At 46.6% G+C, this 26,175-nt stretch overlaps 1 protein-coding gene and 1 long non-coding RNA gene across 6 annotated transcripts in view; one reads left to right on the top strand and one right to left on the bottom strand.

Moving 5' to 3' along the window:
- Positions 1–14,444, bottom strand: part of LOC142814736 (uncharacterized) — a 69,140-nt gene extending 54,696 nt beyond the window's left edge. The window contains exon 1 of the long non-coding RNA XR_012895057.1: positions 13,818–14,444. This is a non-coding gene — a long non-coding RNA (uncharacterized LOC142814736). The remainder of the gene's footprint in view (positions 1–13,817) is intronic.
- Positions 1–26,175, top strand: part of LOC119172495 (alpha-1,3-mannosyl-glycoprotein 2-beta-N-acetylglucosaminyltransferase) — a 141,436-nt gene that overhangs the window by 79,158 nt on the left and 36,103 nt on the right. For all 5 annotated transcript variants that reach the window (XM_037423619.2, XM_037423618.2, XM_037423621.2 and 2 more), the window contains 2 exons: positions 6,721–6,811; positions 12,197–12,367. In XM_037423619.2, coding sequence (XP_037279516.1) covers positions 6,721–6,811; positions 12,197–12,367 — 262 coding nt within the window. The remainder of the gene's footprint in view (positions 1–6,720; positions 6,812–12,196; positions 12,368–26,175) is intronic.

The following is a 26,175-nucleotide window of genomic DNA, read 5'->3' as shown; positions in this document are numbered from 1 at the left end:
ATACATGAAAATCTTTGAGGGGACGTGAAGTTAGACTCGCTCCTTGTGAGTTAGCAGCTGATCGTGCATCCCTGTCACTCTCGGTGCTTTCACAGCCTTCTACGTCTAGTGAAAAATTCTTGTCGTCAAGGTGGTTCCTCTTAACACCACGGCTGAAAGCAATCTGAGGAATTCCTTCCGCCAAACGACTTCCACAACACCAAAACACTGTGCCACCACATTTGTCTGGGCTGGAGAATATTTTTTTGCCAATTTCGCTTTAAAACTCGTCAACAAGCAAATCGCTTGCAGTGTGCTGCGTTTATCAACAGATGTACAAAAACAAGCGGTGCAGCGCAGGCGACTTTGAGATTGGTTAGAAAAGGGAACCGACTTTCTGCATACCATGTTGTCGGAGTCATGCTTTACAAAACATTGACGAATGCTATATGCAAATAGAAGGTGAGAATCCACTGAAAAGGTTAGATGCTAATATTTAACTAGCCTATGTGACCACAGTAAATCTTGCATAGCCGATATGTGTACCGTGTGACCTATCATCGAAAGCCTGAATTGCCACGTGTTTTCACAAAGACTTCGCATGTCACAAAAATGAATCAGCTTTATAGTGTCACGCAGGGTCTGGTTTCTTAACTAATGCGGGAAACGTACAAAGTGGTAGTGTTTGTTTCTTGCTAACACTTTAATACTGAGGCTGGAAAAGTCCAACAATGGAGTGTGTGCCTACTGGCTGTCCTTGAGAGGACATCCCCTCAAGAGACAGTGTATGGGCATGGCGAATTGCGATAGGTGTAGAGATGTGTGTGTCTGAACAAATGAGTGAAAAAATGTAGCACAGTGTTGTACAGCTCGCTCGATACCTGGTGCGCGTTATAATCGCACTAGGAAATGCAATGTAAATGTATTGCTCTGCAAGGTTATTTAAGAAGGCACTGGGTTCAGACTAGTTAGTACTTACTCATAGCTTTTGTAAGCGCGAAAGGCACGTATGCAAGATGAGTGAAGGACACTAAAGAGTTTGACACTAAGAAGTTTGGGAGCCGGATCTTCTCTACATGCCTACCTCAAATTATAGGAGTTTTGATATTGCGTTCTCATCAATTAGTGGTAGCACATTGAGGTTCACCAACCGCTTGGAGCTGTGTTATGAAAGAAACGGGTGTATTTTCTTGATTTGAAAGCTCCGACAATGACTGGACTCAACCTCCATGTGGCGTCTCCTTATGGAGACTCTAGCAGACTACTCCGGGACAGTGCCCCACCAAAAAATGGCGGGCAGGCCTAGTCTTGCCAGAGAACCAGGCATTATGTATATCCCCATTGGTTCTTCTTGTGCTAGTCCCGCTGATTCGTACACAACTGGGCATGTCAAGGGGCACCAGGTCATTCTTGTGCAGCATATTGTGCAGGGCTTGTGTAAAAACGTCTGTTGTTGGTCCTCTGAAACTGCATCTGTTTTGTTGTCCACCTGCCTGGAATGCACAACAGGTGCAAGCCAGTGTGCAGGTAGGAAATTGAACACCATGAACTGAGCAAGCGGGCCAATTTGTTACAGTGACTTTTTTTTGTAAAAGCAAGTTAAAGTAGTTGGATGATGCGATTATGGCTGATACGAATTTCGCGACGATAATAATTTTAAGGTTCCTTCAAATGGTTATTATGTATAAAATATGCCGTGATTAGTTGTTATACAAATGGTTTCCCCAGCCATTGAGGATGATACGAACGTGCGCTTGACCGCTGCACGAAAACGGCGCAACATGGCTTGGCTTTGGGAGGAAGGCCCGTTCACACAGCGTGCCTCGAAAAATGTGAATGTGTCAAATCTCGTGAGAATCTTCCTCGCTTTGCGGCCTAAGTGGCTGGAAAACCACGGCCCTAGGCTGGTGTGAAAAAATCGACCTGTGACCGTCCGCCACCCGATAGCAGATCGCCTATTTGCTTCACGGCTTGGGCTACACCTGCTGCACTAGCTCTAAAACCACGTGATGTAAACGAGCCTCAAATGCAACGTGGGCAATGAAGGCGTCAGCGCAGGCTCGCGTCTGCGCAAGTGCAAACTACCCGCGCAGCACGACAAAGCTCACGGCCTTGACAAGGACGTACGCATTAGAAAGCCTCGTTTAAATTATGATCGCTGTGTACACCGGAAGTAGAACAACGTGCAGTACCAGCGAGTCGGCAGGCCCTAACGTGTCACGCTTTTGTACTGTCTGCTGAATCCATCGCCAGCGCTGTGCGTCCGCTCGTGTAATTTCTGCTGGCGTATCTCCCGGAACAACGTTTGAACAGGTGTAAACTGTTTCTTTTGGTTGCTTTGCATGCATAACTAGAACTTAATACGAATTCTAACGCTCAGGAAACGGGTAAACTGGAATGAATTCTCAAGTGGCAAAGGTGGCGGCGGTAGGCAGATTAAATGTGAACAATGTTTAGTGGGGGTAGACATGGTTTCGCGCCCGCTCTGACAATTTTGCTTGAATTCTCCTGTGCAACTGGTCTTTTTCGTGTCGACTTCGCGGTGCATTTTTTGGGCTGCTTAAGGGGAGACGCGGGTCGAAAAGTCGCGGTTTTCCGGAAAATTTTCGCTTTTTTTTTTCCCGGCTGTATTGGCATCCTTGGACTATAATCTATTACTTCTGAAAATATCAAGCTGAAATTCGCACGAGAAATTATCAATAAATGCTTCCAAGTGGGCAGCGGTGACGCGAGAAATGCACGAAAGTCGCGAAAAACGGCAAAGTTCGCGTCGTCCTGTCGCGAAAACGACGCGTTGGCCGCCATTTGCAATCGTGCACGCATGCTGCGAAGGCCGTATCCTTCATAATCCACTAGTAGCCAGTCTCGTGCCTTCACGCAGAATAAACAAAAAACGAGAAAAACAACGCGTACGTCACGCGTTTTCAATATCGCGGCACACAGCGCGAGGCCGCCATTGGACGGCGGTGCGCTTCCACGCTCCTCCCCCTCCTATCTCTCCGGCAAAAGAGCGAAGCCTCGGACGTCGCGATCTAGTTTTTCTGCGTTTCTCTGCATTTTTGCGTCATGGCAAGCCCGAAGAAGTGCAGTTCAGATAATCGAAAGTTCAGAACTCGCCACAAGTATCGAGGGAAACGGCGTCGGACGCTTCGCAAAGCGACAGCGAACGACGATGTCGCCCCCGACCAACGCCCCGACGCTCCGACTTCGGATAGGCCTAACACCGTCACCAAACCCTGCGACAGTGGTTGTGAAATAGCCGCTGCCGCGGAATTCGTCAGTGCATCCCAAAGGAAGATTGGATTCTTCGAGAGTGAACGTAGACCGGTAGATGCTGCTACTGCGAACATGCTGCTTTGCGAAATCGATGCGCTGACGGCACTTGTGGCGGGTGCGCAATGCCCAACCTGCCGCGAACGGAAGCTCGGCGTGCGAGAGCCAGCTGGAAAGCGCAAAGGACTTTCGGCATTCCTCGAACTGTGCTGTCAAAATTCTGATTGCCCTGAATCTGCACTTTCAATTCATGCACACGTCGAGACGTACTGCTTCGGCCGGGGACCAAAGAACGAGCGCTCGTTTTGACAGCGGCAGCTCGCGTGACAGCTTTGCTGTAAACGTGAAGGCAGTTCTGGCAGCACGCGCTATAGGCGCAGGCCACGACCAACTTTTACGATTTTGTGCGATTCTCGGTCTTCCGCGCCCGATGCATCACAAGACATTCAACGGCATTTGCAAGAAGCTCCATGGTGCGGCGATGACGGCAGTGAGCAAAAACTTGCACCAGGCACGAAACATCACGAAGGACGCAGTCGGCGGCAGAGATGTGCCAGTCATGTTTGATGGCACCTGGCAGAAAAGAGGTCATAAAAGCCACAATGGAGTGGGCACAGTCGTGTCCCTGGACACGGGGCTCTGCCTCGATTTTGAAGTTCTTTCGAACTACTGCCATGCTTGCAGTATACACGGGGACCTTGGGGAGGATGAAGAGATATGGCGAGCTTTTCATCTTCCAGTTTGCCAAAAAAACACTGACTGCTCATCCCATGCAATGGAACCTGCGGCAGCTGTCAATATATGGCAGAGGACCTTGTCTTGTGAAACTCCACTGCGATTCACCAGCTTCCTAAGCGATGGTGACAGCAAGGCCTACACTGCAGTCTGCGAGGCAAATGTATACTGTGACACCCCCATTGACAAAGAAGAGTGTACGAACCACGTTGCAAAGCGCTTGGGAACTGCCCTACGGAAATTGGCAACGCCACTGCCACGAGGCGAAAAACTGAAAGATGCGACAATAATAAAACTACAAACATATTACAAGATCGCCATCACGAGCAACAAGGACAGTGTCCGAAATATGTACACTGCCATATGGGCATCGTATTTTCATTGCTGCTCCAGTGATGGTGCCAGTAGCCACAACTTTTGCCCCGCGGGACCAAATTCGTGGTGCAAGCACAAGCGTGCGGAAGCACTGGGGGAGCCTGCACCACGCCACACCCCACTGTTGACGAAGGCTCAAGGATTGGCAATTATGCCTATCTACAAGCGCCTTACAGAGGAGAAACTCCTTATTCGGTGCCTTCATGGCAAGACACAGAATGCAGCCGAATCGCTGAACAGCAAGATATAGCTGCTATGTCCAAAAACAAAGTTCGCCTCCAGAACAACTTTGGAGACAGCCACCGCTCTTGCTGTACTCTGGTACAACAAAGGCCACAGGGGCTTTGAAGAAGTGCTCGAAGGCATTGGAATTCTCCCCTCACAAGATCTGGCCACACATGGTGACCACTGTGACGTCATGCGCATCAGGAAGATGAACCTGAAGCAAACTGCAGAAGCGAGGGCACACCGTCGCAACACAGCGAAGAGAGCTCGTGTTGAGGACACTGACCGCAAGAGCCGTGAAGGACCAAGCTATGGTGCAGGGGACTTCTAGACACTTGCAGTGCATTCAAGGCAAGGTACTTTTCATTGTGCCCCAATTTGATGCAAAAAGAATGATTTCCTAATAAATGCCAACTTTGCGAACTTTCAAACTTGTTTTTCTCATTTTCATTTTTTCTGACAGTTTCACGTTTTCCGGGCAGCCTTTTAGAAACTTATATTCATTGTATAGTAACAAAACTTGGCACACATATTCTTCAACACATCAGAATGCAAATATCTACTCTAAATTGCAATGCCTACCAGCATTAGTTGTGAAAATATTAGCTTATTGTTTCAAGGGATATTGAAAATAATAAGTCATTCAATACAATTTTTTTTTTCTTGGTTCCAATATTTCTGTGACATATCTATATAGATATTTGCACTTTTCAATCTACCAAGAGTCAAATAAGATCAGACACAGTGCTTTTACTGAAAGTTTAGTACATAGAAGAGTGCCCGCAAAAAATGTAACTTTTTGCTATTGTTTATGGCATAACTCAATAATTATAGCAGCTACACAAAAAATGATTGCATATTTGAAATCTGCATGAAAAACTATACTAATAACAAACTTTTCAAGTCTCTATTACTAGAAATAAAAAAAAAAACTTTTTCGAGGAGCGTCTCCCCTTAAGCAGCAAAGTGGATGAATCTTCAATAAGTTTTGCCACTTTTCCCTCCCTTTGATGCCAAGTGTGAATGTACCAGCAGCATAAGTGAGGGCCCCGGCCCTCTATTGAGAGGTGGTGAAAGCAGGAAAGTTCAAAAGAACATCATGCTCTTTTTGAGCAAGTGGTAGTTGACCCCAATAAAGTTCTTGTTCATTTTCATGATCAGCTTTAACTAGTTTTTGCTTCATAGGAATTCGGAATGATACGATTATTTTGCGTGCTCTCTTGGAATTTGTATCATTGAGATATTCTACTATATTTGCAAATGTCAATGTTATTATTTGCTGATCGAGCAGATTTCCACTTGCATGGTTTGCTGACTCAATTCCTGCAGTTTCCTTATGTGAGGCTGGCTTCACTTCACTTCACTTTTTATTTCCTTAAGGGCCCCCTCAAGGGGCGGTATTACATAAGGGGTGGGGTTTTAATCCGGCGACATATGTACATAATGATAATACACAATTATACATACAAAAAAATTATGCGTAAAAATATATATACATTTGTAATTATGCACATCAACTGGATATGCATATAATTAGTAGCCACATATAAACATAAGAGAAAATTAGTGCCTAAGCTTCTCAGCAAATGATGATGGGCAGGTGATATCAGCGATAGAACGGCGCAGGCCGTTCCACTCAGTTGACGAACGGCAGAAAAAAAGGCCGAGAAGGTAGTAGTGCGGCTGCGTGGACGGGTTACTTGTAAGTGATGCCCATTGCGAAGGGAGAGGCATGGGGGTGGGGCCAAGATGTATGGTGTCTGATGAAGCGAGCTGTAATAGAACTTGTAAAAAAAGATTAGTGAATCAATGCGGTGCCGGGATGACAATGAATCTAAGCCGGATCGCGCCTTCAGTAGTGATACGCTTGTGTGATATGAGTACGATGAATGAATGAATCATGCCGCACGATTTTGGACTGCTTCGAGTGCATTGATGAGATATGCTTCATGTGGGGACCGTATCGGGGATGCGTACTCAAGTTTCGGACGTACAAGTGTTAAATGATTCTAGTATATTAAACATGTTTCTGCTGCGCTTACTCTGTTACGAAGTTGCAAGCATAGAAACTGGATCTGCTTCAAGAGTTGTGTAACAAGTCTTAGTGTTTTTTTTTTTCGTTTTATTTTTCAGCGGGCTCTTTTATGAAAAGCACCTTAAGTTCATTCAACTCAACAAAAAGTTTGTGCCTTTTACTAGCAGAGATCTCAACTACTTGAAAAAGGTAAGTTGCAGATGATCTTGCATATGCAGTGATGGAAGTGTGCTGCTCCAAAGTGTCATGTTTGTTTGTGCTGCTCCAGAGTGTCATGTTTGTTAGTAACTACTTCGAACCTGCTCCAAAATTGTATTGGGAAACTGAAACAACAGAAGCTCTTTATACAGTAGACTCGCAGTAATTCAAACTCTGATAATTCATACTTTTGGTTAATTCAAATAAATTTCAATTTTTTGGTTGGCCCTCTATTCTTTCAATGTATTTAAAAGCCTCTTAATTCAAAGTCCATCATTCGGTTAATTGATACATAATTTGTGTGCTTATATACCGTATTTACTCGATTCTACCGCGCCCTCGATTGTAACGCGCACCCGATTTCCACCGCGAAAAAAAAAAAAAAAGTAAGACATCGATTGCAACGCGCACCCATTTTTTCTCGCTGGCCCGCATGATCACACCACTCGATAAACGACTCCTTTCGGGAGCGCCTTCCATTTAAATATGAGGTACGGGCGAAGCTTATGCCCATCTGACGTGTAACAGAGTATTGCCGTCACTGTAGTTTTACCATGGACCGATGTCAGCACGCGAACTTGCTTCGCCCCCTTCTTCTCGACGGTTGTGGTGCCAGGCTTGTCGAAGTAAAGAGGCATCTGATCGGCATTCCCGATTTGCCCAAGCAGGTAGTCGTTGTTGCGCCGCAAGTTTAGGACGAACCTCTGAAAACTGTGAAGCTTTTCATCGTACTCCTCCGCAAAACTTTTCGCATATGCATGTTCCCCTTCGGAGGGAAAAGCCTTTCCTCTTCATAAAGTTAGTTAGCCAGCACCTGCTCGCTTAAAACTGGCTCCGCATTAGACATTTTTCTAAGACTAATTGCATAGCCCGCACTTGGAGCAGTTCTGCCGTCACGGGCCGCTGTGCTGCTCGCTGCTAAAGCACATACTCGCCGAGCAGCTCTTTAATTTGCGGAAACCGACCCTGCTGTGGTCCACTGAAGCCTTTGCGTAAAGCTTTGCTGTCGAAAATCTTCTGCTTTTGTTTCCGCCGGTCCCGCACGCACGTTTCGGGAACTCCGAACGACCGCGATGCGGCCCGATTTCCGTCCGTTTCTGCACACGCGATGACTTTTCTTTTAAAAGCGGCATCGTGGTGCACTCGAGTTTTTGGAGTCGGCCATTCCACGCCGTCGATGCTAATGCACTACTAGATGACGAACTCCTCAGCACACGTGCGAAGTGCCGCACATGAGAAACACATAGGCAGAAATGGACGACGCGCCATGCCGACGCACGTAGGGGGCGGCCATTTTAGATGTGCCGATGGCAATAGATTGGCCGTAAATTTTTTGTTCGTACTCGATTCTAACGCGCATGCGATTTATGAACTCGCTTAACCGGAAAAAAGGTGCGCGTTAGATTCGAGTAATTACGGTAATCCTAACAGTCTAAAAATAAAAAATAAGCACTTGAGACCTTCAATGAAAAAGGCTTTGCAAGCAAACAAATGTTTGAGATTAAGCACATGCATGGTACACCGCGATTATTCTTACCTGGTATAGAGAGCTTTGTTCCGAAGGCACATACCTATAGCAATAAAGCAGTTGGATATTCACGATTTAAAAGGTCTCATCAGCAGTAAACGGGCAATAAACTTGTGGACGTTATGTTGCTGTGTGGTGTCACCTAACCCAGAGTTGGCTGAGAACTTTTCATAATTCAAACTTCTTGATAATTTAAATAAAGTTCAGAGGTCTCTCTGAGCATAAATTAACGAGAGTTGACTGTACAGTTAAACCTGCCTGCAGCAAACCTCTATATATTGAAGTCATCGATATTACAAACTTTTTTTATTCCCCGCCGTTACTGCTTAGAAGAATGTGCATTCATGACCTCTATATAACAAAGTAACAGCGGGAGACATCCTTGATATAACAAATTTTTGCCACGTACAATCCAAAAATTTTGTCTCAGATTTTGTCGTTTTGGCCCAAGCATGTATATTCTGCGGTTGCTCCGCCCAGCCACCCACCCAGCGAGAGCGAGCGCTCGTAATCGCGTATAAGTGTGCGCAAGACAGGCCTGCACACCTCGAGCCGGCGTTGCTGTCGTCTTTGGTGCTGCGGGCACGTATCTGGAGTGCTTTACCGAATAGTTTTTAGCATTTCGCTCGCACTTCGTTTTTGACGTCTTTTGCGTGCATGGTTTCACTGGGTGCACACGGAGCGGCCCCCAATGACGTTCAGCTTTGCTTTTTTCCCCTCTGTAATGCGGGCAACTGTGTTGTTACTATCAAGATGATGTCACATTAGGCACTGATGGCAACTCTCAAAGACCACTGTGACAGCGGCGGATCTTCAGAGTTCGACTCTTCATGCACTTTGCCATCTTGCGCCGCACCGCGGGCCCGCAGCCTTCGCGATTTGCCCGATCGCAGCCTTTGCGATTAGCTGATTAGTTCTGGCAACATGACAGCGTATTGAGTGCAATGCAATGAATGCGATTGCGATGAATGCGATGCAGTGAATGAGAGTTCAATGCAATTATGCAATGCCTTCACGGCTTATCTTGACCTCTTAATGCCTACACCCGTTGCTAGTAGCAGAAGTTCGACGTTAAGAACTTCATCCTCTACCGCTTTGTCTTCCAGCCTCGTCGCGGTGGTCTAGTGACTAAGGTACTCGGCTGCTGACCCGCAGGTCGCGGGATCGAATCCCGGCTGTGGCGGCTGCATTTCCGATGGAGGCGGAAATGTTGCAGGCCCGTGTGCTCAGATTTGAGTGCACGTTAAAGAACCCCAGGTGGTCGAAATTTCCGGAGCCCTCCACCACGGCATCTCTCATAATATTATGGTGGTTTTGGAACATTAAACCCCACATATCAATCGCTATGTCTTCCATCCCGAAGGACCACGCTTGGTTCCCGTCGCTCGTTTTTCACTCAAGACACGCATATTGGAAGCATTTCACGCGACCCCATGGCTGGTAATCTCGGCTTTCACTAGACATATGACCGCATTCGCAGTCGCATTGCCTGGCCCGGGCTTTCAACTTGCGTGGCCCAATAAGTTGCTTCATGCTCGCTTTGCCAGTGCCGCATCAACCCACACCATCTCCAGCTAGACCGCTGCAACCTCTTCCATGTTCTTAGGCTTCATTTCAAGTTATTGCTATAGACCTCTACAAGCCACTGCCAATATCAGCAAGCGGAAAGCGATGGATTATCACTGTGGTCGGTCACTTGATGAGGTATGCCGAAACAGGTGCACTGCCTGTAGGATTAGCGGAGGACATTGCCACTTTCTGCTTGAAAGCCATCTTTCTGGACAGGTGCGCTGTGCATCTTTTTGAGTGACCGCAGCAAGGTGTTTCTGTGGAAACTAATGGACGACATTTTTCACGCATGTGACATTATCCATAAGACGATCTCCAGCTACCATCCCCAAACTAATAGTATCACTGAGTGCTCTCATCAAACTTTTTCTGATATGATATCCATGTACATCAATGCCGGCCATACCAACTGAGATACGATCCTTCCATTCGTGACATTTGGGTACAATACTGCTACGCAACGCATCATGGGCAGGCCTTCTTCCTTGTCTACAGCCGTCAATCGACATCTCCCCTCGTAGTCTCTTTCGACGTCCCCGTCAATTTATCGACGCGTTAGAGTAGTACTCTCTCAACCTGCCACTTGTCGCCACCGTGCTTGCCTAAATACCTAGGCAAGTCGGCAGAACCGGAAGACTCTCTAGGGTTAATTTCACCGCATCATTGAGTTTGTGCTGCTGTGGACCCCAATGTGAGTCCTGTTTGAGAAGTTTCAGTCCCGTTTTATTGGACCCTACGCTATTGTCAAGCCAACTTCTCCAGTGAACAATGGTGTAACCCCCGCTGTCATGCCTTTCGAAAACCGTTGACGTGGCATGGAGGTTGTGCACGTTCCTCGGTTAAAACCCTTCATAAGACGTACACCGCTTTAAACACCAACCAAGTTGACCGCTTTCGTACGAGGAGGAAATTAGTGTGAACACAGTATTCACTGTTTCTTCTTCATTTTCTTCACCTAATCATGATCCCTGTAAGCATCTTCTTTGTCAAAGAATTTGTCGGGCGGCTCTGTTGAATAAATGGGGTCAAGACCCTGATATCGCCGCTGTCTTGCAACATGTTTAAATGATGCCTTAGACTCCAGGGTTCATAAGGAACAATTCTCCATCTGCTCTGAAAACAATAGGGTCTCCAAATTAGTATTTCTTTTTTTTTGCTCCGGAAACTCTTATGGGCTCTGGGTAGGCCCTGTACGTTTCATGCATTTTTGGTCATTTTGAGGTACCGTTTTTCAGGCTAAACGGCACGTTTACAGCCATGAGACATCGACTGTATTTTGAAGTTTCCGGGCCACGCCTCACACGCTGAGAGACCGCGAATGAGCAGCAATGGCGTTGAGCCTGGCAGCAGCTTCACTTGCTCTGTTTTGCTTGGTTAGTGCAATGCGTTTGTGGGAGCTCTGCATTTTCGTTGTGCCGTTTCGGGTGATTTGTCGTGAAGTTCTGAGCAAGAATGTGCTTATTTGAAGTGAAGACCATTGGGAACAAATAACACGCATGCAGCTTTCCAATGTCTTACCAGCCAGCATGGCCCAAGCGTGCGTCTCCAGCTGCCTCATCGCTGCTCAGTTCGGCATTGATTTCAGAGCTGCTCATAAGAGGATCGAACCACAAATGATTCACCACGCTGCGAATCGCTGCGATTCCATGCTTCTCGATGTTTTCATCGTTGCTTGTGGACGCTGATGATTGTGGCATCGACAATGGGGGTGGGGAAGACACGCCTATACATGTGTGCGCCAAGCAGACGAAATGTCAACTGAAATTTGCGTCATCATTTAGTGTGGCCAGATGATCAGATGAGGCGACACCGCGGGAAGTGACTGCTTAGCAAGGCTGAAAATTGGCAGGCTTTGCACCTGTTTTGAATCGAGTTTGATATTGGGCATACTGATTGATATTACATGTATTACCTTGTTCCTCTGTTGCATTACTCATACCGAATCGTTACTGGATGGCTGATAGTATGCTTTCATGCAAAAAGCATGACATGCGTCAAGTTGATGTCACTGCTCTTTTAAGTGTGCATGCTTCAGAAAAATATCACTTTTTAAAAATCTAAGAATTCCCAAGTTCCTCTTTCAGAGGAAAGGTAATGGTTGCATATACTATATAGTATGTTATGGAGAAAAAAATTCCTATTTGAATTTCCTCCTTAGCGTGATCTTTATTAAGTATTGGCCAACTTGGCTAACTTTGTCTTCTCATGTTTTGGAATGCAAGTGTCTTGGTGCATAAGCTAAAAGTATGCCCCCCCCCACCCCCCACCCACGTACCCAGGATAACTATGATGTAGCCTTTGTCAAGGAGGTGTACGGCTCTCCACTGGTCACAGTGAGCCAGCTTCTCAAGGGAAGCTTGGAAACCAAAGGGCCACTGCGCATCACATACACCACCAAAGAGCAGTTCAAGAACATTGCTAAGAAGCTCTCCATCATGGACGACTTCAAGGTACTGTGCTGTAGCACTCTGTGACACTGAGAATAAGCATCACATGACTTGTGAAATGCAGCAGATATCTTGTCAAGGTGGCTATAGCTGTCAAATCTTTAGGATTACCCTATCTTGTCGAGGTGGCTATAGCTGTCAAATCTCCAGGATTACCCAGTAGACTTCAGGATTTTGACATAATTTTTCTGGTTTTATGGGTTGCGGGATAATCTCCTGGAAATTCAGTGGAGCCATTTCTATTTGTGTCCAGTGCTCAGACAGCCAACCAAGTAGGAGCAGCAAAACTTCACCAGGCAGTGTATTTCATTAGGGGGTCACGGGAAAATATACCACCTGAGGGGAGATTGTGGTGCAGCCGAACAATGTCGGAGCACGTCGGCAAGCTGCACAACTTTCTATACAAGTACTCCTGACTTGTTTACTTTTTCTGAGAGTCAAGGAAGTGTAGCGCACAGAATCGATGAGTCTTTACTGCTAACAAAGGGGTGACCACAGATGTGACACATAAAAGGGACCTCTTGTGATCCTCAGATTTGCACTGGCATTTTGAATGTAGGGTTGTATGGCCACAAAATGTACAAATGGATAGATGGAGTGATCACCATCCAGGCTGCAAGCTGAGAAGGCCACACCACCAGGGGTCTACAGCTTTATTTCTGTGCTATACTGCTTCATTTTATTTCTTTTGTTTTGAAGGGTTCATCCTATGCACGGCTGGCGCAGAAGCCTAGCGTATGTTTGAGCCGCATAGTCGTACCCTGCAGTGATGTTTCATGTCGGGAATTTTCCTTTTTTCTGGGAATTTTTGCTCGTCATTTTGAGCCAAAAGGAAAAAGAGAATCTTCTTGCTGTTGAAAGGAACTTCAGGAATGGTTAAATTCTCTTATGATGACTGCTAATTAGCGGTTACAAAGCACCTTCATCTGCTGTAATTGGTTCTGGCGTATACACAATGCAAGCATAGCCTTTGAGATTTGTTTTTAATATTTACGTGGAGCAACTTCTAGTGCACTATTAGTGTTAGACTTGAATACCACAATGTGCAGTGTACTAACAGTATATGAATTAATAAAGTCAGATGTGGGGTAATGGAGGGGCTAGTCATAAGTTGCAAGTACATCAAACACGTTTAATTAGAGTATGTGTGTGCGTCAATGTGTTGGAAACTAGTACTGCTGGGCAGAGAAGTATATTAGGAATTTCGTCAATGTTTTTTGGGAAAAATCCCCGAAATAGAAAATTTTCATATCTCTGAATGGGAATTCTTCAACGTAGTACGGAAAATAACTGGTACCATGGACAATTAACATCCCCTTTCCGCAGCTCGGGTCATTGCAGGCAACGGGCTGGGCCAACAAAAGAACACTTCATTGCTTCATTAGTAATAGTGCGTAAACGTCGTATAGAGGGACCCTCTGCTCTAGTAAGGTAACAAAGGGTAGATGCTTACGCCTTTGGTTGTTGACGTCACTGGTTCGCAGGGGGTATCCGAGGCTTGTCCTCAGTCTGGTGGCTGGCGCAAAAGAGCTTGTCACTCTCGGCACGCTCGTCTTGACCAACCTCCTGGTTTCCCTCTCCCCAACAAGGGTTGGTTCCCTCGCTGAGGGAGAGTAACCTGTTTTGCGAGCTGGGAAAGGGGAAAGCGTGCGCCAATGGCTGGGTGAACGGTCATGGTCTCGTTTCTCAAAGGGACAGAGATGTTCTCGCAACTAGGCTGCCGCACTGCCGTAAAAAAGAAGGGAACCATGGGAGCACATTATTCCCCGCATCCTCCTGCCCTTTAGGTGGTAGGCTACCTTCAAAAGTCAAATTTTTTCGCGAGGTCAATTTTTTTGTTTTTTTCCTACACGCCCAAATATTCAAAAATATGTAGCAGCAAAAATTATTATATCATCATTAGTTTGCGAGTTACAGCTAGATTTCTATACCCCACGCTAGGATACCAAAACCGCAATGTGTTTGTTACAAAAGTGTTTTTCTCTATAATAATAATATTCAAAATACTTCATGAATTTCATGTTGACTGTTACATAAGAGGATGTCATTATATATCAGTTTGTACTTTGAAATCTCTAAAAACAGCGACTACGGGGACGCAAGATGCTCGTGGAATGTGTTGTTGTTTACCTTGGCTGGGCTACGCCAGGCATTGTTCTGCATTTATTCCACATGTCAATGTTGCAACGTGTGTGTTCTTATTCCACCTGGACCATATTCACACCAGCATGGCTTAGTGCAGAAGTCTGAAAACAAGGAAGCACAAGTTTGGTGGAAATCGCTACACAACGACAAGGCTGCCTCCTGACACGGGCGTGGGCGTTTCGGCGACCACGAGGAAGTTTGCGCACATACGAGATCGTACAATTTCGTACTAGCAGAGCCTCGTATGAAAACGTACGAGGCTCCGCTGGAGAATTCTCTGCTTCAAGGGAATAGGTTTGTGGACATTCACATTCTTTCTTCGGTGTTTTCATCAGTGACATGCCCTGGATGCATGAACCCAACGCTCAAGCTTGAAGAATGCTCTCGCCAATGGACATGCTCAACCTGTGCGGTCGTGTGTACTGACTGTGGGTTCGAGCGTCCATTTTATATGTCTAGAAAAGTCGAATGTCTTAACAAAAATAATGTTCGTCTCGTTTACACAATGCGCCAGTTAGGAAAAGGGCACACGGGTGCGAAAACGCCTGCCAAAGTCGTGAACAGGCCCGCTCCTTCACGTCACTCTGCCTACGACAACTTATCGTCTGGGCTTTCTCCAGCATCAGCAGAAGTGGCGTCGAAATCAATGGGTGATGTTGCTGTGGAACTTCGTCGTGTTGTGGGCAGTGCCGAGTGTGGTGTTTCAGGTGATGGCACATGGCAGAAGCGTGGCCATTCATCTTTGAACGGATGTGTGTCTGTGATTTATGTTGACATGGGAAAAGTCATTGATGTTGAGGCCCTTTCTAGCTCATGTAAGTCTTGTAAAACTAAAAGGAAGTTGAGGCCAGAAAGTGCTTCTTATCAGGAATGGAAGGCAAACCACACTTCCTGTCAAGCAAACCATGAAGGAAGTGCTGGAAGTATGAAGACGGTTGGTCTGTACCGAATATTTGAGAGGTTGCAGCCAGAAAGAGGCTTGAAGTACTTGAAATTCTATGGTGATGGTGATTCCAAGAGCTATGCTGCTGTGGAAGGCATGTATGGAAAGGACATTGTTCAGAAACCGGAAGGTATTGCGCATGTCCAGAAGTGTGTTCGCTGCTGCCTCAGAAAACTGAAGGCCGTGCGTAGTCTCCGGGATAAAGAAAAGCTCCCTGATGCCCTCATTGACCACCTGCAAAACTACTATGGCATTGCCTTAAGGGCTAATGTGGACAACCTTTCTGCAATAAAGCAGGCTACCCTTGCCAGTCTTTTTCATTGCATCTCTACTGACAAGCATCCAAGACATGGTCTGTGCCCACTTGGACCGAACAGCTGGTGTGGGTACAGAAGGGTCGAAGAACTCGGCCAAGGAAAGTATGTGCACAAAGGAGGACTTCTGAATGATGTGCTCAACGAAGTTAAAACTGTGTACAGCTAGCAATTTTTGCTCGGATGAACTTCCGATGAAATGTTTGCATGAAGAGACACAAAATGCAAGTGAGTGATTTAATGGTCTGAATTGACAGCGGGCTCCCAAAGAGGTCTACGTTAGCTTGCCTACAGTAATGTTTGCATTGCATGATGCTGTGGCAAACTTCAATGGCAAACTTCAAAGGCAGTGTAAGCACCCTAGACATCCTGAGGCAAGCTGGCATAAAATCGGGGTACTTCACGCCGAAAGCTTGCATCGCCAGAGATCACAGCACTTGCAGAATGCTAAACGCAAGTCAGAGGATGGGACGAAACAGGCCAGAAAGAAAATAAGAGCAGCTACACGAAGAAAAGGAGACCATAATGCTATTCGAGAAGGACCCACCTATGAATCTAGTGCATTTTAGGACTATGTGCGAAGTTTCTGAGACCATGTGCCCGCTATGAAATCTTTGTTTACATTTTCCTCAAAATAAGAATTTACTCAGAATCATGTCACACCAACTTTCATAACTTTTTTCTTAGTGTAGCCTCCCCAAAAAAAACTATAATCAATATTTTGCACTCTAAATGACTTTGCAAAGCGAATGAGACACGCTTGTTCCGAAAAGGCAGTTATTTTAATCCTGACTCCTCCGGATAAAAAAATTTATTTGAGGTGGCCTATCACCTTTAAGAAGGCCCTTGAACAACAAAGACTGAAACAAGAGAATTATTTGTTATTCATCATCGAAGAAGCCTAGGACGGTGAGTCCTGATCTGTGCCCTCCTGCAGTTGGTCCGCTGCCGTGGATGCCGCCAGTGCCTCCACTTGTTGCCGCTGCATTCAATGTAGCCATCACCGTTGCCGTGCCCACTTGCGTCATGGCCAGTCAATGCCACCGCTGTAGCCTTCACCGCTGTAGCCTTCACCACCGTTACTGCCACCGTGGATCCGGCGCCGATAGTACTGTAGTCCAGACTCCGTTCGTTGAGCCCTATTGGTGGCGACAAAGAGTAGACAGTTGGAAGTGTTTAGTTCAGCACTGGTAGCGGGCTCTGGACTTTCATCTCCGGCCTGCTGCAGCATGGCCTCGAGGTAACAGAGGCCATGGGGGTGTCTGGACAATCATGGTTTTCCAGGTGGTCACATCCTGGTAACTCCGGCACCGAGGCCGCTGATTTTTCCGACTAAGGTGCGAAGACAACATGGAAGGTGTTCGAGGTGGACTTGGCGGGAGGAGCGTTCTCTCTGAGCCGGCCCTGCGGCACCTCTTCCCCTTTTGACTATTCCTCTGCTTCGTTATAGTCAACACAGAAAAAGAAAAGATTAACACTCGCACAATGTATTGCATGCAAACCCTTGCACCTCACGTAGAACATAGCAAACGTGGCCTCTCATGCAGAGTTGTCTCTGCCTGTTATGCAGGAAGTAACGAGGCTCTGGGGTTCTTACTCTGTGTTGAGCATTTACACCTGCCCCCTGCGGCCTGGAGGAGGACTGGTTGTAGTCCTCGTGCTCCTCTCATGACACATAGCATTTCAAGTCACATACGTGCACTGGGCCGCCGCACGGTTTGGCTTTTATGTTAGAGAGCCGATAAATGAGCTAGAAAACCTTCTCTCGCACTCGGTACAGTTAGATCAATTTGAGGCCAGCGAGGCTGCAAACTGTTTGCTAGCATCGTTAAAAACATGATGGTGCCGCAGCACCAGATCCCCCACTTCGTAGTATACCTTCCGATGCGTGCGGTCGTACTGTGCCTTCTGGTGTGCCCTAGCAGTGCAGAGATTACGCTATGCTTTACGTAGAGCTTCCACTAGCTTCTCGCAAAGCTGCAATGCGTATTCAGCTCGTGCTGATGTTGCCACTGGCACTCCACTGTAATCCGCGAGTACAGTCTTCATCGAATTTGGCAGTTCCCTCCTCAGGTTCAGAAAAGGCACATACCCAATCGATTGATTCACGGTCGATCACAATGCAAACCCGATCTCTGGAAGGTAGGTATCCCAGTCCTCATGTCTTCCAGAGAACGCAACAACTATGTGCTTGATGTGGCGATTGACTCACTTCGGTGGAGTTTTTCTGAGCATGGTAGGTGGTCATTTTCGGTTACACTGTTGCCATCTTGTCAGTAACGCCGAAAACGACACCAGGCGCCATAACCAAGTCAGAAATAAAAAAATGCTCTTTAGGTCAAGCTCCTGAACCTGTCCTGTTTCACCTGGGAAGGGGGAAGTGTGCTGTCACGGTTCAAAGAAATGAGGCATTCAGCAGGCGTTTTTTTCTTTCTCCCCTTCAACGAAACCTTCATCAATCCCTCCAAAATCCAAGCCCACTTGTTTGTGTCCCTGCAGCGTGAGGCTTTTTGTGCAAGGAACAGTGGCACTGCAAACCGCGCAATTTTACTTTTGATTAGCAGGCTGTCAACTAGTCCTGCTTCACTAGCCAGCTGCTCTGCAGGACATGCAGTGGCGAAATGTCTCTCGCAAAAGTGGCATCTCAATCCAACCATGAAACATCCTTCGGTGTAAATGGATAAATAATCCCTCGATGTCGCTTACTCCTGCCTCGTTCAGTGGTGGCTACCGTTCAGCTGTGATATTGTCCTGCCTACGACCTCGCATAAAGGTCAGCAGCATTAACGACATAAATAAGTAAATAAATAAATAAATAAACAAATATTTTTGAGTCAGACAGGAGTCATCACAACGAAAACACCTTTCTTTATCCGTTTGTGTAGTCGCTCATTCTTATCACTCTCTACCTCACCACTAACGATAACTCTCTCTCAGAGAGGAGGACACCTCAACCGGTACACACACGAAAAAAAGAGAATAGAGTGGAGGAAAGACTTCAGGGGGAGAGGGGAAATGCCCACCCCTCTTTAAGCCACTCGAACTTGTGCCGACGCACCAAACTGGTTGTGGAGGGGACGCGAAAAGATTCGAGATTTAGTGAGACGAGGCGTTGAGCTCCCTTTCAACGACAACCCTCTGTCTCCCTCTCTGCATCTCGTAAACCATTGCTCACTTGTCACTGTCCTCTGCAGCACACTGCTTTTCATGCTGCAAACCACTCACGCAGGCTGCCTGGCCAGCTGCTCTCCGTGACAATCAGTGGCAAAATGTGATGTTTAGTGACGAGCTGAATCGCGAATGTTACATCACAAGCGAACCATGCTCCATCACATCCTTCCATGCACATGTGTAAATGATCCCCTTTGGCACTGTCTCAGGGGCGCAACAGCTGTGCCAGCCCGCAGGGGCGCCTGCGCAAGTAGGCGTTTGGTGTGTAGCGACACCACGGACCAGAGCTAACGGGGGAGTTTTGACTCCCTCCCACGCCTAGCCGTGCGTGGCTTTGCCGTGTCCGGGGAAAAGGGGATCCTGGGGGTTGAGCTGACGCTGGGTGATAGGACCTTTAAGGCCCCCCGGAAGAGGCAACACACCCCTTTGGCCCCGGCTTCACGTAGACGGCACCTCTGGGCTGACCCACCCAGGGGAAATCGGCAGTCGCCTTTTCCTATCTCTCTCTCCCTATATCTTCGTCTTTTGTTCTCACTTTACATCTTTCCTGTCTTCTCCTCACTTCATTTTACTTCCAATTTTTCCTGGCGGCAAGGGTTAACCTTGTGTGGCTATCCAAACTAGGGTAAACCATATTGGGTTATAGTAACTGCGTACTGCTGGCGTTGCGCAGACATGCCCACATGCTCTGCCACGTCCCCTTGTTGGACTCCGTGGTGGGTGGTAGGCGCCGTTACCGAAAAATACAGATTTTCCCATGGGATCCTCGACCCCCCTCTAAATGATCGTGCCTCGAAAAGGGTACGCACCGACGCAACTTTACTACTTTGGTCGAAAAACAGAGAAACTTTCCCAAAATACCATGTCCTCCACTGCGAACAATCATCTACAAAAGCTAGAGCAATCTCACCCTTTCTTGTGGCCAAGTGCTTGAGAGAGACCATTGGAACCGGTTATAAGGCCACGAAGATGGCAAGTGGAGATCTGCTTCTCGAATTAAAAGACAAGGAACAGTACAATAAACTCTCGCACCTCGTAGCCTTTGGTAACATCCCCGTCTCTGTGAGTGCACACCGTACAATGAATACAGTGAGGGGCGTGGTATCGGACGAAGATTTGATGACACTGAGTGAAGAAGAGCTTCTTGATGGATGGAAGGACCAAGGTGTAATACATGTCCAGCGCATCATAATCAGACGCAACAACAACGAAATAGCAACAAAGCACTTAATACTCACCTTCAACTCAACCACTTTACCTGAGACACTCGAAACTGGCTATATAAAACTCCATGTCCGACCCTTCATTCCTAACCCGAGGCGTTGTTTCAAATGCCAGCGATTTGGTCATGCATCCCAGAGCTGCCGAGGGCAGCTGATCTGTGCTAAGTGTGGCACAACCGGCCACAGTGCTGATGAATGTAGTCATGATGAGGTCCTCTGTGCTAACTGCGAAGGTAGTCACCCCGCATACTCCAGAGCGTGCCCAGCCTGGAAAAAAGAAAAAGAAATAATAACTATAAAAGTAAAGGAAAATATCACATTCAGGGAAGCAAGACAACGAGTCTCACTAACATTGGCACTGAAAACACCTTTCGCCGAAGTGGTGCAACGAGGGGCGGCACCACAGAGGCCCTTGGCATTTGCCCGGACCTCGCCTAGCGTGCTGAGGCCAATGCCACAAGCCCCTACGGCGGGAGCAGCTACCGCTGCCCTGCCCAAATTCAGCCTGTCCACACCAGCGACCTCGACAAGCTTTGGCGGCAGCCAGGGCAATCACGAGGCCAAGGGGGCTCCATCGACCCCCAGCTCAGTGGTGACAAAGACTTCGTCGATCGAGGCGAAGTCTAAGCGGCGCACAGATCGCTCTTTAGAGCGGGTGTCCAGTGCCTCGCAAGAGGCTATGGACACCAGTTCAAGCCAAACAGCGCAGAAAGCGCCGAAGGAGCGGCGAGCTTCGCTCGACCGCCCCAAAAAGGACAGAACGCCGATTACAGGGCCTGACAAAGGCCCTGTAAAATGAGTTAATTCCCGTCTTCTTTGCACACAGCACTTTTTCCCCCCTTTTTTTTTCTCCACTATGGACAAAATCATACAGTGGAACGTAAGGGAAATACTTGGAAATTTAGATGACGTCCAAGAACTTCTGTGTAAGTTTAATGCGAAAGTGCTATGTGTGCAAGAAACGCACTTAACTCCTAAGCACAAGGACTTCCTACGACAATATATTATTTTCCGAAAAGACCGGGAGGATCCTGTCGTACCATCTGGCGGTGTAGCCATTATAGTCGATCGTAGTATAGCATGCCAGCATTTGAAGCTCCAAACGGCCCTGGAGGCAGTGGCCATTCGAGCTGTACTTTTTAACAAACTCATTACCATATGTTCTGTGTACATACCACCACATCAACAGCTACACAGACATGATCTGGAATCATTAATATATGAACTCCCAGAGCCATTTCTGGTTCTAGGTGATTTTAATGCACACAATGTCCTGTGGGGCGATGCTCACTGTGATGCGCGAGGACGTCTCATTGAGCAGCTCCTTTTCTCTTCTAGTTTATGTCTTTTAAATATGAAGGAGCCTACGTATTTTAGCCTTGCAAACAACACATACTCCTCCATAGATCTTAGCATTTCATCACCGTCCCTTTTACCTGTTTTTAAGTGGAACGTTCTTAAAAACCCTTATGGGAGTGATCACTTCCTAATCATCCTGAGTGCGCCGAACAAAGATCAACTACCCCCGCAGGTTCCTCGATGGAAGATTGACTCAGCTGATTGGGAAGGGTATAGAACTCTTACACACATGACATGGACTGAGCTGTCTGCCCTGACTATAGATGACGCTGTCACGTATTTTACAGCTTTTATACTTGATGCCGCATCTAGATGTATTGCCAAAACGAGTGGCATGTGTTCTAAACGGCGGGTCCCATGGTGGAACGACGCATGCAGGAAAGCACGGACCACTCAGAACAAAGCATGGGCATTGCTTCGCGATTCCCCTACAGCAGAAAACCTGGAAAATTTCAAGCGGGTCAAATCGCAGGCAAGGAGAACGCGCCGACAAGCTAGACGAGAGAGCTGGACAAAGTTCATATCGAGTATCAACTCGTACACAGACGAGGGATAAGTGTGGAATAAGATAAAGAAAATCAAGGGCCAACAAACGTATTCTCTTCCACTAGTTAATAGCCTCGGGGAAAGCTTGGAGGAGCAAGCCAACTTTCTTGGCACACATTTCGAACACATATCGAGCTCCTCACACTACTCCGAGTCCTTCCAGAATTACAAGGCACGAATATAAAAACAAAAGTTAGAAAGAAAATCCGCAAGAAATGAGGCATATAATGCACCATTCTGCTTAGCAGAACTGCGAACAGCACTCAGCTGCTGTAATACATCTACCCCAGGTTCTGACAACGTAATGTACGCGATGCTGAAGGAACTACCCTCCGAAACTAAAGAAACCCTCCTCTCTCTTTATAATCGCATATGGTTTCCGGGTGTGATCCCCTCCTCCTGGAAGGAGGCTGTTATAATTCCAATTTCGAAGCAGGGAAAAGATCCCTCTACTGTATCAAGTTACAGACCTATAGCATTAACAAGCTGCCTCTGCAAGCTATTTGAAAAAATGATTAATTGCCGCTTACTCCGCTACTTAGAAACAAACAAATTGCTCGACCCATACCAATGCGGGTTTCGAGAGGGTAGATCCACCACCGACCATCTGGTGCGTATCGAGGCACAGATCCGAGACGCTTTCGCCCACAAACAATACTTCCTCTCTGTGTTTCTTGATATCGAGAAGGCCTACGACACAACATGGCGTTTCGGCATATTAAGAGACTTGTCTCACCTGGGTGTGCGCGGCAGAATGCTTTCCATAATCGAGAGTTACTTGTCCAATCGGAAATTCCGTGTCCGTGTGGGCAGTATTCTTTCCCAAACATTTGTGCAGAAAACGGGAGTACCGCAAGGTGGTGTACTTAGTTGTACACTTTTTATTATCAAAATGAATTCCTTGCACCTGTCCATCCCCCGCAACATGTTTTATTCCACATATGTAGATGACGTCCAGCTTGGCTTTAAGTCATGCAACCTAGCAATGTGTGAGCGGCAGGTTCAGTTAGGTTTAAACAAGGTGTCCAAATGGGCAGAGGAAAACTGATTCCGGCTGAACCCAGAAAAAAGCACCTGTGTCTTGTTCTCCCGAAAGAGAGGCGTGCACTCAGAACCTGACATTGAACTGAACAGTCAACGTCTGTCTGTCAATGCGGAGCATAAATTCTTAGGCTTAATCTTGGACAACAAGTTGACCTTCGTACCGCACATCAAGTATTTAAAAACAAAATGTTTAAAAGCCATGAATGTCATAAAAGTGTTGTCACGTACTACGTGGGGTAGTGACAGGCAATGTCTCATGAATCTGTATAGAAGCCTTATTCGTACCCGCTTAGATTATGGGGCCGTTGTTTATCAGTCTGCGACTCAAAGTGCTTTGAAGATGCTGGATACCGTGCACCATTTGGGCATTCGCCTTTCTACGGGTGCTTTTCGCACCAGCCCTGTAGAAAGCCTTTATGTTGAGTCAAATGAATGGTCGGTTCATCTAAAAAGAACTTACATGTCCTTTGTGTATTTTCTTAAGGTGAAAGCAGACAAGAAGCACCCCTCATACACTATAATGATTTGTCGAGCTCCATTCTGTTTCAAAACAGGCCTTCGATGAGGCAGCCCTTCTCAGTTCGCCTGAAGGGTCTAGCTGAGAAAACTGGAGTGTCACTTGAACACAGTTTAATGGCTCCTGTAGCATACCCGCCACCGTGGCAGTGGCAGACTATAGATTGCGATGTGTCTTTCCTAGAAGTTACTAAACATGCACCTATTGCCCATATTCGAACATACTTCCTGGAACTTCAACACAAATACACACATCCTGAGTTCTTTACAGATGCCTCTAAGTCCAACTCCTCTGTGTCCTACGCTGTTGTTGGCCCTTCCTTTTCGGATGCTGGCCCTCTACATCCAGGCACAAGTATTTTCACAGCGAAAGCCTACGCGATACTTGTGGCAGCTAAGCACATCAAACAATTACAAATACAAAAAGCAGTAATTTATACAGACTCCCTCAGTGTGGTAACGGCTCTGCACAGTCTTAAAAAACAAAAAAACCCTGTCCTCGTCTCACTTTACTCTATTTTATGCACACTCTACACACTCAACCAACATGTTGTAGTGTGCTGGGTGCCAGGGCACTGAGAGATTCAAGGCAACGTGATGGCGGATCAGCTTGCTGCATCCGCCCACGAAATCAGTGCCACTACACCCATATCGATCCCCCCCATTGATCTTAAGCTGTCTCTCAAACGAAAGCTCAGGGACTACTGGCAGAGCAAGTGGGATAGACACACACAAAACAAGCTACACGTTATCAAGCCACACCTTGGCCATTGGCCACCAGTATCAAAATCGCGTCTAACAGAGGTAACACTAACAAGACTCAGGATAGGACACACATACACGACACACACACATCTTTTGTCCGGTGGCGATCCACCATTGTGTGATAAATGTGGTGAGGCATTAACAGTTCTTCACGTTTTAATCTAATGTAAACAATTAGACTCTCTAAGAAGACAACACTTTTCATTACCCTACCGACAACATATACCATTACACCCCGCAATGTTTGTCGGTAGGGAACCACTTTTCACCCATAAATCATTGCTAGCTTTTTTAAGAGATGTCGGTTTTTATCATGTAATATACCCATGTATATATATATCATGTAATAATATTGTGTAGCGTGATCTCTCAAGAGAGGTTGCTGCTGCAGTGACTATATTTAAAAGCACTTGCCTCGCAGCCCTTGGACACAAGGGCGCTGATGAGGCACTTGTGTTAGCACCAAATATTTTTACATGCTTTTATTATCAAAACCTTTGTCACCCTTTTTACTATGCATATCACGCCACTGTCATGATCTTAATACTTATGTTTTTACCCGCATTACCGCGAGGAATTTTAAGGCCCCTATACAGCCACGCAACATATCATTGTCCGCATCTCTACTCATCGAAATGGCGCTCTTTGGCCATCAATTGGCCCTTGCGCCACAAAGCACCACACATCATCATCATCAACAGCTGTGCCAATTATGCCAAATTGATAACATTTCTCATTTTTGCACCGAGCTGTGCCAAAATTATGAAATTTGCCAAAATTGTGCCATGCTGCGCCAAAATGGCCAACAAGCCGAAAAATTTTCTCAATTTCGCTAATTTCATCAAGAAATGGAGGCCCCGTTGGCCACCTGTAGTTTGCGTCATCAATCAATCCAAGGATCTAGGGGCGCAGACCCTAACCTAAACCACTGCTAAGCCAGGACTTCGCTAAACGAGATCGCTGAGATAAAGTAACAACGCTGCATGCCTGTTGGTCCGCGGACCGCCGCGGATATCTATCGGCGGGACGACGCAACTTTAGCAAAAATGCGTTGCCGTAGTCAGCAACACTTCGCGGGTCAGCAAACACAGTTACGGCGTGTCATAAACTAAAGCTGGAAGCGTATGCAGCTGTTAGTATGCGTGAACAAACTTGACATGCTGCGAACGCCGGCTTTGCTGGCGACCACGTTGGTTTCCATAGCTAGGGCACATACAATAGATATGCGGTACTGTCGGTGGGGCATTGGGAGCGTTCAGTGCTACCTTATCTAGTCAAAGGCGCCTTGCAAGCGAGCTGAGAAGTTGTGCCCTAAACCTAACTCTATCATCAAAATAAAAGGGGAGGAGCAGGGAGTGTTGCAGTCTGAAAATTTTTGGGCTTGTTCTTACCCGTGCTGAACGCCACTTAAGCCACCTTTGCCGTACTACACTATTGGCCTGCGGAAAAGCATTTTAAGATTCGGAAGGAGCTGTTAGCTCCAGTCACGGGACATAGCACAGTTTGTTCAATTATTTATGCCACATAATTGTGAGTACTAAAACGATTCCCGACATCTAAAAAAGTTTCTGGCAATTATTTAGACACTGTACGATATTGCTGCAGCCCTATAATATCAAAGAAAACTGTGCGCTTTTTTTTTTTTTGCTACCTCTACTCCTCAGTTTTACGAATCTCCCAAATCTAAAGGTTGCCAGCTTGGCAAATCCACATTTGAATCTTCAGAGTCTGTGAAAAGATTTGACAGGCGTGGCAAATGCCAATGTGTTCTTTATGGTTGTTTGC

Source organism: Rhipicephalus microplus, chromosome 4 (assembly GCF_043290135.1).
Source record: "Rhipicephalus microplus isolate Deutch F79 chromosome 4, USDA_Rmic, whole genome shotgun sequence".
NCBI lineage: Eukaryota > Metazoa > Arthropoda > Arachnida > Ixodida > Ixodidae > Rhipicephalus > Rhipicephalus microplus.
Note: the sequence above shows the minus strand (reverse complement) of the source record. Positions and strands in the feature narration are given on the sequence as shown.